The sequence below is a fragment of the Rhinopithecus roxellana genome, chromosome 15 (genome assembly GCF_007565055.1).
Source record: "Rhinopithecus roxellana isolate Shanxi Qingling chromosome 15, ASM756505v1, whole genome shotgun sequence".
NCBI classification, from domain to species: domain Eukaryota; kingdom Metazoa; phylum Chordata; class Mammalia; order Primates; family Cercopithecidae; genus Rhinopithecus; species Rhinopithecus roxellana.
The window spans coordinates 14862400-14875870 of NC_044563.1; the positions used below are offsets into that span (position 1 = coordinate 14862400).

Sequence of the window (13471 nt, forward strand, 5' to 3'; positions counted from 1 at the left end):
AAATTTTAAAAATTGGATTGTATTTCCTGTTTCTATCCCTGATATTGGCAAAAAGCACTCAACTGTCTCATTGATACTTATTCCTTTTTTAAAAAATGGGAATGATCATTGGTAGCTACTTCATGGAGATAACAAGTTTCCTACTCTTACTGAAACAAGTTGCTGCAGTAATCAGTGAATGTTTAAGCCTTTGTAAATGGTAGATGCTATGGTGACTTTTCAGATACAGAAACTGAGAAAGGAAATAGCGGTGAAACTAAGCTCAAAGGTACCCTTGGTCTGTGAAATGGCATTCATTGAAAGAGTATAGGGAAGCCTCAGGGAGGGTAAGGTGGCCTGTGGATCATAAATGGTGATTGAGTTTTTGAGCTCCCATCTCTAGGACCATTTAATGGTTTGGAGAGTGTGAGGGTGAGTAGAAAAAGAGAGAGAGAGAGTGTGTGTGTGTGTGTGTGTGTGTGTGTATAAGCAGATAAAGATTGGTAGTCCTGGTAAGACTTGAATTGTCTTCATACTTGAGATCCTTTAGGAGTTGGAGTCCTCATTTGCTTCCTTGGAGCCTTGTCTTAAGCTAGAATCCATGCCCTGACTCCCACTAGGAATAATTGATTTTTGCAACAAGCCTCCCAGTTTTGTATAACTAGTGACAGCACTTTTAGTTTTAGTAGGACAAACTTGTGTTTCCTTGTAAAACTGAGTGATTCATTGTTGTTTCTGTGTGTACCATGATTTGGCTTGCAAACCTGACTATTTTAAACTTTGCCCCAGTGGTAGAGGTTTTTCTCCCCTTGCCATACTCTTAAGGACTATTCCTAAACCATCTGGTGATTTTTTTCATCTTTCACAAGTCACATTTTCACGGAGGATGGCTGCCTCACTGAGGCAGAGAAAAGCAAAGTGTGTTTGAGGAAGGAAAAGGAGGCCCTGCCCTGGAGCAGAGTGAGCCAGCTTGAGGCGTGTCATAGCTGGTGAGACTGGGAGAGTGGGCAGGCACCAGGGCATGCAGAGACTCATGAGCCTCAGGAAGGAGCAGATTTTGTTTTATGTCCATCAGGGAGCCAGTGAGGTGTAGTAAGCAGAAGAGTGACATGGTCTGATTGGCAATTTTAAAAGGTCACTATTGCTACTGCATGGAGCCTGGACTAGAAAGAAACAAGGAGGTCAATTAGGACATTGTTAGATTTTGTATATACCTTGGGACCAAGGTAGAGAAGGAAAAAAAGGGACGATTCAATGGCATGAGCTCAGAGGAACAGGGAGTTTTATTCTCTGCTGCAGAATCATGATCTGAACGTGTTATTGAGGATTAAGGGGAATACTCTGTCACCTGGCTCTGTGAGCCACTGCGTTGAGAGGCATGATCACCTTCCATGTGAGAGGGTTTCAGGGAATTTGCAGTCTTCCAGAGATAGCCAGGTTTCAATTAGGATGAGGAAGCAGAGAGAACCTTCAGAGCTCATTGAGATTGAAGATACAGGTGAGTTTGCTCATCTTTGAATGGGAATTCCAGAGGACACAGTGGAAGGGTGCAGGAGGGAAAGAGTTTCGGGGGATTGTGTCTGATCAGATTATGTCCAGGAACAGTTTGGGAATTAGTGTTCTGGTATTAACAGATGGCTGGAGAGGCTTGCACTTCTGCTAGTGACTGGGCTCAGCTGGAGGTGAGGTATGGCGGAATGTATTCTCATACACTTTCAGAGGATGAAGGGCGTTTGTTTCTGGTGCTAGGGCCTGAGATAGAAGCTCTTTCAAGATAGCAGTTCTTTTAAGTTGCATTTTTTTGGAAATATTATATTGCCAAGAATGGAATCTTCATCACATGATCTCTTCTGATTTCACATGCACATTCAGCGTAGCTGGAACAGCTACAACTGTGAGTGTAAAACCAGGTTTGTTTTTGCCCAAATTCAGTAACTTCTCACCCCCACCCTATCCCTAGTACTATTGCGACAATAAGTCTGAACAGTAAACCCTGTCAGCAGATATTTAATTCAATTTCATTGACATTTCAATGTGTGCAGTCCAGAAGGAAAGGCAGTAGTCTGCCTGGTAGTTTGGGCTACAGTGCTGTGCTTTCGATGCCTGCTGAGAGAGCCTCTGCCGCAGCCAACAATTTCCCAGGCCTCCCAAATGCTCTTAAGTTAGTGAAACATTGGTGAGGTCCCATGTCACTGAGCTTTTAATATCACTGGGTGTGCCTGGTATAGGATGATTGATTGCACCAGTCCTTTCTGCTTACCTTTCTCATTTGCCTCGCCAGAACTTTCCATGCCAAATAAATGCCAAAAATCAGTAAAGAGTTTTAGAAAAGCTCAAAGATTTGTATGTGGCAAGTGAATTTAAAACTGTTTTGAACCAATAACCTCAGTGACTTAAAATCTGTGTTTTTCTAGCTGGCTTCTTACTTTAGCAGATCTTATTTCAGAAACAGCTTCTGTTTTTAAAGTAATGTATTTCTGATCGTTGCTAGGATGTCATCAGTTAAAGTGTGGTTTGAGTCAGCAGAATAACTGCAAAGATGACTTTGTGGGGTCCCAGCTTTATTCTTTCTCCATCATTTCTGTAATTAATATGTTGTGTTTATGTCAGATTTTAAAAATATTTTACCACTATGAACAAAAGGTCCAGCTATGTTCTTGTATCAGCACTAGAGGAACAACTTTGCAGCCCAACTATAGCTGCAAGCTTAGATGATCCATGAAACAATCTAGACCTCAGCTGGGTTCTCAAGGGCAAGGCAACACCACAATTTGGGAAAACAAGCTGAAAAGAAATGATAAGGAAAAAAAGAGGACATAACTGGCATAGCCATAAGTTGGGCAGTAGGGCAAACATGTACATTTGGTCCGCAGCAGGTAAGTAGCTATAACACAGGCTAGCATTTCATTTTCAAATATCATTTCAGTCTGCAAAACATGCCATGACTGTCCTTATCAAACACCTCCACCCTCTGATCCTTAGACCAGCGGGCTAGAGAAATCTCTTTTGTCTATTACCATCGTGAAAACACCCTTTGTTTGACCCTGCAGATATCCTGACATCTTGGCCTTTTTCTTGTTTTTGAAGCACAGATTCAGGAATGAGTTGTCTGCATCTGGAGTCTCCCCTTTCTCAAAGCTTAACTCATTCTTGACACACCTGCTCTTTAGCTCCATCCCACCACTCTGCTGAAGTTATCCTCAAACCATTGACCTCAAATCAAGTCCACCAGCCTGTCCTCAGTCACCATCTCTCTTCCTTGTAATATGGGTCACCAGGATGCATCATCACTGTGTGAAACTTGCCCGTATATTACTTGCGTTTTCTTCCTCTGAAATACTGTCTTGTTTTAGAATTCCCAAACTTTTCTCATTGCTATTTTTCTGCCTCCATTAAGGCTTTTTCTTTTACATTCAACCCCTTAAATATAGAGGTTCAAAATTATCTTTGATTCTGTTACTGTTCTCTACATTGTATTTTAGGAGATTATGAACTGGCAGTAGTTTGTAAATACCGTATGGTCAAGGTCCCTTTCTATCTTATTTATCATTACATTCATAGCATTTAGTACTACATTTGCTGATTGAATAAGCAAATAAATAGGATTTCCTTAGTTCTTAATAGCTTTAACGGTTCCTTCTTTGGTGGGGTGATTTCTGAATCTCTGATCTCCAGCTTTGACTTTCATCTGAAGTTCCAGTCATCACTTTCCACGTGTTCAGGAGACATTTCCACTTAATAACAGCACATGTGGCTTCCACCCTGTAATGATAAAATCAGATTCATATTTTTCTCTCAGAAAAACTCCACATTTGCTGGTAAGTTCATTTATGTTCATGTTAACCTAACCATTCTCTTGGTCAGGTTAACACCGTAAGTTATTTTCAGCTCTTCCTTGTTCCCTTGTTTCTCATATATTATCAAGTCCCAAGTCATCTGAATTCTTTCTCGAACTATCTAAAGAATCCGTCTCTCTTATAGCAACCATCTTTATCCCAGGCACTTTTTACCCCATACTTCCAGTACTAAAATGACTTTTTTTTTTTTCACCCTGATGTCCTTAATTCCAATCTTTGCTCCCTTTCTTCTGTCCATTACCCAGATGTCAGGTATTATTTCCAGAAACAGTTCTTTCCTGCCTCTCTCTCACTGTCTTCTCTCCTTCTCCCCTCTCCAAATATTAATTAAACCCCTACTATGTGTCAAATATTATACTAGGCTCAGCTCTGGGGATATAGCAGTGAACGTGACAAGCATAGTCCCTGCCCCCATGGGGGTTACAGGAGCTAGACTATAATCAAATGAACAGAGATAGATAGTTACAACTCATGGTTAGAGCTCTGAATTTTTATTTTAGAAGATCACTCTGGCTGCTGTGTGAAGAATAATTTGGGAAGAGGCAAGAGTAGGAGACTAAAAGAGTAGGTGGTTGTAGTCGTCGCAGTGGGAGACTGCTAGCTTGGACTAAGTTGGCATTGGGGATGAAGAGAAGTTAATGGGTTTGAGGTATATTTCTGAGGATGAATCAACAGAACTTGCCAATAATATGTTAGATGTTGGGGTAAGGATCCAGACTCCCAGGTATCTGACTTGAGCAGTGGTGAGTGGAGTTGCTGTTTACTCAGGTGGAAGAGAAGCCAGGATTTCTGCATTTGATTTTGTCCTTGCTTGAGGAGTTCCTTCTTCTACATGCAAAATCTGAGATGCCTGAGGCCTCCAAATGTAAAGTAGGCAATCGACTATATAAGTCTGGAGTTCAGACAACAGGCCTGGCTGGAGATGTCATTTGGGAATTTTGGAATAACCACAATAGTAAAATGCTAATAATAAATAACAAGTGTATAGTGCTGACTGTGCCTGGCTCTATTCTACCTCTTTACATTGAATTCTCCAATAATTTTATATAGTTGATGCCGTTATTATTTCCATTGTACAGATGAGGTGGCTGAGACTCAGTGTTAAATCACTTGCCCAAGATGGCTTAGACAACTATTTGTTGAATGTTGAATCGAATTAAAACTAATAATATAGACCATGTGTAAAACTGTGGAATTGTACGTTATCATTCAGAGAAAGAGAATAAAGAAGGGAGTGGCCAGGCGCCGTGGCTCACACCTGTAACCCCAGCACTTTGGGAGGCCAAGGTGGGCGGATCACGAGGTCAGGAGTTCGAGACTAGCCTGACCAACATGGTGAAACCCTATCTCTACTAAAAATACAAAAAATTAGCTGGGCATGGTGGTGCATGCCTGTAATCCCAGCTACTCAGGAGGCTGAGCAGGAGAATCGCTTGAACCTTGGAGGCAGAGGTTGCAGTAAGCCAAGATTGTACCACTGCACTCCAGCCTGGGTGACAGAGCAAGACTCCGTCTCAGAAAAAAAAAAGAAGAAGAAGGGAGCATAGAGTTTCAAAGGTTGAGCTCACTGCTTTCATCATTTTGTTTTCCACCTGAAAAATCTTAATTTGCTTCTGTTGGAACAAAGGATAAAATAGAAACTCCTTAGCCAGACCATCAAATCCATACATGATCTATACCCAGAGAGATCCATGGACTCTCACTGTTCCTGTATGGTTGCTCTATTCTACTGAGTTATCTCTTTGTTCTCCGCAAGGCTTGTTCTCCAACTTCTTGACTTAAAAGGGCCCCCTGTAGCGTGAAGCCTTTCCTGATGCCTCCAGTGCAGAAATTAATAATAGTTACTGTGTGAGGTGCTTCCTGTGAACCTGGAAAATGAGAAACAGGTAGTAGGCTTCTACCTTGTCCTTTCTGCTCGTTTGTGTTTTACTTTTATAAGTATCTTCTTAGTACAAAGATGGAGGTTTTTCTATTTCGCTCATCTAAGGAATCATGTGGAAAACCAAATGCCTCACTGTTATCTGAGATCAGTAATTTGGAAGCATATTTTGCTTTAAATGACTTTTTCTGATTGAGTTGGGGGTGAGATGAAGAATGTGATAATTTTTTTAAATCATGGCATTTATTTTTTTAAATCTTACTCAATATATTAAACAATATAGTTTCAGATACAAAAAAAAATTACTGCAATAAAACAGTTGAGGTGTATTTCCATGGCGCTTCCCTTCCTTATCAGGAAAGTATATTGTCCACTGAGAGACAAGATGGATGGCCTCTCCCAGCTCTACACAAAGGACAAGCCCACCGGCCCTCCTGGGCCTTGGTTAACACATGGAACAGGCTATGTTTTCTAAAATGTTGTAGCAAGACTCATAGGTCAACTATGGTTCAAATCACATATTTACATATTGGTCAATTCTTTATGATAGACAGACACAAATGAAATACAGTAAATAACTCCAGTTTAAAAAAAAAAATGTACAGGGGACAAACTTGGCCATTGTACACAGATATCCTTCATGTGTACAGACAGCTTCATTCAGGTCTAATTTTTTTTTTTAATTTTTATTTTAGGTTAGGGTATATGTGCAAGTTTGTTATATAGGTAACTTGTTTGTCTTGGGGGTTGGTATACAGATTATTTCATCACCCAGATAATAAGCAAAGTACCTGATAGGTAGTTTTTCCATTCTCACCCCCCTCCCATCCTCCATCCTCAATTACTCAGGTATAATTTTAATTTGAAAGACCTAGATATACTATTATTTAAGTGATAGTGGCCCCTAAGATTTATTCAAATTACTATAAAATAATAAAGTAAACAAATCCGCTATAATTTACAACTCTGCCTGTTGCTTGAAACCTTGGAGGAACCTATGCTATAATCAGTTGCTAACTAAAAGCAATTGTACGTGTATTTGATATTTCCCCACAGTTTCTACCTCTAGATTTAATTCAGTAAAGGAAGATGATACTTGAAGATGAAGGAGTACCTGTGTTCTAAGTGTCTCTCAGGCACTACTTCATGGAATGGCAAAGGGGATGCAAGAAGCACATCATATGACAACTGGTCTTAGACGCTTACAAGTCAGCTAAGGTGACTGACAAAGGAATCAAAGAAGGCAGTCATGTCATGGACCCATCAGCAGTAGAGCTGGGCAGCCCTGGAGCCGAATCTGGCCCTCAGACTTGTTTAAATTGCCCAGTGTTTTTAAAGACACTGAATTATTTGCCAAAATTTATGACTCAGAAAGTTTCACATAAAAATCCCACTTGTCAGCTTCCCTGGAAAACCCAGAAGAGGGGGAAGCACTGAGGGGAACAGTGATCTGAAACGGCTCATTGGCAGAGCAGCCACCGCCTGTCTGCAGGCTCCTGGTTCTGCATGGCTCCCTCTCCTCCCTGTGCTGCACCCAGCCCACACCTCTCACTTAATGCTACTTGCTGCTGTTTGTGACCCCTACAGTATAGTCAGGTTGCCATATAATCAAGACAGGAAATATTAGGATCTCAGAAGGAATAGAGCTTACTTTCGAGAGCAGGGTATAGTAGAAAGAATAGGGCTTTAGAGCCAGGCCGATCTACATTCAAATGCTAGCCTGCCCTCCTGCTAGCCTTTTGCCTTAGAGAAGTGTTTTCCCTCCAGTCCCCTTTGCTTATGATAAAATGGATAACATCACCTTCCTTGCCTCCCTTACAAGGTTGTAGTGAACATTAGCAATAACAGATATAGAGTGCCAGATGTGCCTGGCACCTGAGCACATGCCATGGTTGATGTTGTGGAAAAGTCTAGCAGGATGCTTTGGTTTAAGTACCTGGAAACTGTTATAAAAAGAAGCATGGAAAAAAAAAAAAATAACCCAACCACCACCAAAAAACAAACTCCATGTAGATTAAAGAGTTAAATCTAAAAAATGTAAACTCTTTAAAAAAAAAAAAAAACTGAAAGGAAGTGCAGTTGTATATTTAACTTTCCTCAGGATAGGAAAAGACTTTCTAAGCATAAAAATCATGAAGACGAGCCAAAGAAAGATCAGTAGAGTTGACTGTAAAATTTTGAGCTATTCTGTGTTAAATATCATAAGTACAGTTAACAGGCAAATAGCAACTGACAAAAGCATTTGCGAAAAGTATGACAAACAAATGTCTTACTATCTGTGGTTATAGATCAATAAGAAAACAATGTTAACACCCCCACGGAACAATGGACAAAGGACAAGAACAGAGAGTGTTCACAGCAGAAGAAACACAAACAGCAAACAGAATGTAAAAAAAAAAAGTTGAACTTGGGCTGGGCGCAGTGGCTCACGCTTGTAATCCCAGCACTTTGGGAGGCCGAGGCGGGCGGATCACTTGAGCCCAGGAGTTCAAGGCCAGCCTGGCCAACATGGTGAAACTCTGTCTCTACTAAAAATACAAAAAAAAAAATAGCCAGGCATGGTGAAAGGCACTTGTAATCCCAGCTACTCGGGAGGCTGAGGCACAAGAATCGCTTGAACCCAGGAGGTGGAGGTTGCAGTGAGCTGAGATCACACCACTGCACTCCAGCCTGGGCGACAGAGTAAGACTCTGTCTCAAAAAAAAAAAAAAAAAAAAAAAACCAAACTTGGCTTGTAATCCAAGATCTCTAAGTTTGAATGAGTTGTCATTTCTCCCTAATAGTTTTTCATTATTGTCAATTGATAATGTTCAGCCAGAAGATACTGTCATGTTTCCCTGGTGAGATTACAGATTGCTACAGCCTTCTCAAGAAAGCAGTTTGGTAGTATAAATCAAGTGCCTTAAAGTTCATACACTTGGCTCCAGTAATTCCATTTTTAAGAATATATCCTAGAAATATATGCAGAAATGTTTTGTCCAAAAATCTACTTGCAGCAGCTTTTTGTTTATTTTCCCTTTTTTTTTTAAAAAAAAAAAACTGGTGTATGAAAATCAATCTCCAAGCATGTGCTCCTCACTGCTCCATCGTTAGCACTAGCATAATGCCTGATGTATACAGGTGGTCGAAAGGTATTTGTGAGTTTAAAGGAAGGGTATCTTCATACAAAGGAATATTTTATATTTTTGAAATGTATATTTAAAGATATAGAAAAATGCTCAATAAAATATTAAAAATGGAGTGTACACGATTGTATATCTGGAATCCTCTGTGTGTATGTTGTATAAACTCTGGATGATAGGATTGCAGGCGATTTTCTACATTTTCTGTGTACTCTTCCTGTCATTCAGTACATATTTATTGATATGTGTGATAGGCACTGAGAATGTTTAACAGGAAGACCACATAAACTTTCCCTCATGGAGTTTATAAGAGCAGAGGTCGAATAAGTAATTACAAGTGCATCATTTACTTTAGTAAACTTATGTTACTTTTTATATTCTAGAAAGAAAACCTGTATGATGATTTTAAAGCATTGATGATTGTTTGTAACTTCTAAGGCATTATTTTAGGACAAGAAAGGGATGATTATAAGAAAAATCCAAATCTCATACAGTATGAATTACCTTTCCAATGAAAAGAAAAATGTTTAGGTTTCCCGTCTGCTGGATGGTTAATAATGACATAACAGTAAATACACCCGGATTTTTTCACCCCAAATAGCATTTTCTTAAAGGAAATTGAATAGGATAATATCTTTGTGAGGTGGAGGTAAGAGTTGTGGGAAGCCTTAGAAAAGCATAATTAAGCCTTCAGATGAACTGGCTGCAGTTGGAGGAATGAGAATATTGATCAGCATTAGTATAAAATTATATGTTTTTCGCTTTTTCCTTGTACTTGTAGGGTTTCAAATATTTGGAAAACCAAGAACATCAATAACAAAACCCACCCTGTAGCTTGAGTGTGACCCTAAAAGCTTCTTTTAACCAGGATGAGGGATGGAAAATTTTATCCTTAGCCCTGGTTTTGGGGGGGTGTGTTTTGTTTTGTTTTGAAGAAAACCCTGAGTAAATCAAAAGGGCTACAGAGATGTGTTTGGGTAACTTAACCACGCTTAATACTAGGAAGGCGCTCCTCTAAACAGTCTGACCTGTGTTTCCACTGTTGCTTATCCATTTATCAACTGGAGCCTTTATGCACAGCCATGTGGGCTCCTCTGGCCTTTTATCTGACTCCTCTGTGGAAAAAGTCTCCATGCATCTTGCTTCAGTCGAAGGGTGGCTGTATGGTCTGTTGCCACTCTAGCCTCAAGAGAAGGATGCATTTGTGAGCTCTGTGTTGTATTAGTAGGATCCCTTGCCCTCTTTCCTGTCTGTCTCCTTTTGCAAATTAGGAATGCATCTTCTAAGTCAAAGATCTTAGAAGGAATAAAAACAAGCAGCGAAGAATGGTATCACTTCTCACAGAGGGTGCACTGTGTATTGGTGTCTCCTTTGTGGACTGATGAGTGGCTCCCTCCCCGATGAAGGCTCACCCTTGTCTGCTTTTTGGTATGGCTAATGGTTTTGTTGAATGTAATGTGTTCAAAACCAACCTGAGGCTTTCTCTCATTTGAAAAGTTCAGATCTTAGGAACAGTATGTGAAATGTGATAGTTGAACATCACTTTCCATCGGTGCTGATATTTCTCTCTTGCATTTCGGAATTCTCTTTCACTTGTGAGGTGCATTCCTGCTTCATGTTTCCAGGTGGAACTATAGTGTTTACCTATTCTCTTCCACTGATCCAGCACTCCCTTCCCCCCAACAGTGTTTTCAATGTTCTAAGAGATCTTCATCTCAGAATTGCCTTCATGTTGTGGTTAAGTGTCTTTCCTTTCTACTTTATTGTATTCTTCTGTCTCAGTGTCTGCACTTGATTTGTAAATTAAGCCCATGTTATACTCCCTGATTATGTAGAGGGTAGCAGAAATTCTTCTGCTTCTAGCTGTGTTGAACCTTGATCTGGTAGCTGACTGTACAGCCTAAATTAAGGAGCCTTGGACTCTCTAATCTCATGGTCAGTGCACTCCCTCCAGATATCTTTTCTCCAGTAAGACATGTGTCTCCTCTGTCTGGCTTTTTTTTTTTTTTTTTTTTTTATTTTTTTAAATCAGAGAGCAGCCTTTTGCTTTTCTGAGATGGAGCTGGGCTGCAGTGAGGGCAGGGTCACCTTCCCACTGCCCTCTGGTTGTCTGAGGGGTCAAAGGTAAATGTTTCGGTGCCCACTTATTACTGGAAGAGAAAAGGTGGCAGACACAATTAAAATCAGTCACTGAAACCAAAGTGATTTTAAACATTGCTTCTATCTTCTGTCTATAAAAATTATGACTATGTTTGACAAAGTTACTGCCAAAAGTTGGGGCCTGGAACTTAGACTGTTTATGCAAGTTCATGATTGTTTTGATTTTGATTTTCCTAGGGAAAATCTTTGTAAACAGTTAAGTTCTCAGAAGCACCCATACAATAATAAACATAAACACAGTTTGCACTGAAATCACTCCTGCAGTAACCCAAATGTAACCCCTTGTATCGGAAGAGAAGCAGATGAATGAATAGACCCATCAGTTCTGCCCAGAATGGAGGTGAAGAAATCTGGAAGCTCGGATCTGTCCCAGTCTCAGCACTTGACGCTGCGAGCACAGAAGTTGTTTAATGTGCCTGGTTTTCAGCTGTGGAGGAGTCACACTACCAGTTGATTGCTTCGCAGCCTATGCTGTGAAGACTCCTGAGAATATTGGACATAAATTGCTTTTGTGCTCTCTCTGTAAATACAAGGCATTCGTATCCTAAATGTGCAGGAGTCGTGATCCGTCCCCAAAGATGTAAACAGCCAATCTCAGTTTGACAGCACTATTTTGGTCAAGCCAGAGCTCCCTTTGAGAAAATCCTGCTGTTGGCTGTTCTGGAAAGAGGCAGGAGTATATCTCCAAAACTCCAAAGTAGCCATGAGAAGAACTGAGACTGTAGGTGCCAATTAGTAAATTAGCATCCATGGTGAGAAGGTGAAGGAAGTCATCGCATCAAGTCTTGGTTAAAAGGACATTTTCCCCACACCGAGTATGTCAAAATGTAGAGCACAGCATCAGTCAGATGTAAAGAATTCTTGTACACGTGACTTTTATTTCCTTCGTAGGCCAGAATGGGCTTTTCTGCATTTTGGGTTATGGTGATGACACTGATAGCTAGCGCTTACTGCATGCCAATCTCCAGTGATTTACACATATTCTATCAATGGAGGCTCACCATAGCCCTAGGTGGCAGTTACTGTCATCCTCCCCATTTTACAAATGAGTAAGTCAGGGTACAGAGAGGTGAGGTAACTTGCCCACAGTCAAGCAGCTGCAAGTGACAGAGCTATATATGGATTCCCACAGTCTGGCTGAGCAGAAGTTTCCATTTTTTTTGACCTCTGTCAGGTTCTGTTGTGTCTTAATTACACAGGCAAAAAATTTAGCGCAACAAATGCTGTTTTCTAGGAAGAGAATGGAGACTACACATATGTGGAAAGAGTGAAGATACCCTTGGATCACGGGACCTTGTTAATCATGGAAGGAGCGACACAAGCTGACTGGCAGGTGAGGATGTACGAGTAGTATGAATCTACTCTCATGTGGAGGCAGTTTCCCGACTCTGAGGACTGTTTCTAAGTAGACATCGTGAAAAGCAAGCTGCTTTTATAATGAGCCAGAGGGAATGAGCTGACATTCTTTCCAAGGAGTTTTGATACTACTGACAATCCAGATGGACACTAGTGTGTCCAGTAGAACTTTCTGTGATGATGAAAGTGTTCAGTATCTGTGCTGCCTAATGTAGTAGCCACTAGCCACATATGACTGACTTCTTAAAATGTGGCTTGCATGCTATAAAGAACTGAGTTTTTAATTTAGTTTTAATTAATTTAAATTTAAATAGCTTCAGGGTAGCTAGTGACTATCTTATTGGAGTACACAGTTCCGCAGCTAGGCCATGCCATTTTTAGGCCAGATCATTTCTAAGGTGCACATGTTAATGTCAAAACACTTACCATGAGAATGGAATCTCATGCCTCTCTTTGGTCTCATCCATTTATATATTTATGAGATTTGGGAAATGGCAGATGTCTGAGAGGAACAGCAACAATTAGAAAAGATGAAAATATCTCACTTCAGAGGTGCTGGCAAAGCACAGTGGGGCTGGGGATGGAAATGTGTTTCAAAGAAGGAAGCTTTCTCCATAAGACTTCAAAGAGCTTACTGCTCTTTAAGGGGGTTAGATGGAAATACTTCTGTATTCTCATGAATAAGTTTTAAGCCGCTTTGAACTAAAAGTGTGTGTGTGTGTGTGTGTATTTATGTCAGAGTTATGTGTATTTCCATTTAGCATCGAGTGCCCAAAGAATACCACTCTAGAGAACCGAGAGTGAACCTGACCTTTCGGACAGTCTATCCAAACCCTCGAAGGGCGCCCTGGTGACATCAGAGCTTTGAGAGAGAAGCTTCACTGAAATGGAGCAAACCTTTCACTGAGAAGCAACTTCAAGAGGCTGGTGCTGCTAGATCTCGTGATGTGGCTGTTGGGAAGATGGTGGGTTTTGTTTCCCAGCTTGGAGTCCTATTAAATGAGAGCCAGCAACTCATGTTGGTAATAGGTCTACTGTGGGAACTGTTATCCCTAATCACAGCTGAAAATCGCTATCATCTTTAGGCAAATTAAAATCTATGTGGCAGTGCTCATGGA

The 13471-nt window shown here is 40.6% G+C and overlaps 1 protein-coding gene across 5 annotated transcripts in view; it reads left to right on the top strand.

Annotated features, from left to right (window-relative positions):
* Positions 1 to 13471, top strand: part of ALKBH3 (alkB homolog 3, alpha-ketoglutaratedependent dioxygenase) — a 40434-nt gene extending 26963 nt beyond the window's left edge. For 4 of the 5 annotated variants that reach the window (XM_010378056.1, XM_030918323.1, XM_010378059.2 and 1 more), the window contains exons 9-10: positions 12232 to 12330; positions 13115 to 13471. In XM_010378056.1, the coding sequence (XP_010376358.1) occupies positions 12232 to 12330; positions 13115 to 13207 (192 nt within the window). In that variant the 3' untranslated portion in view covers positions 13208 to 13471. Of the gene's footprint in view, positions 1 to 12231; positions 12331 to 13092 lie in introns of all 5 variants that reach the window. The other variant, XM_010378060.2, reaches the window with a different exon arrangement.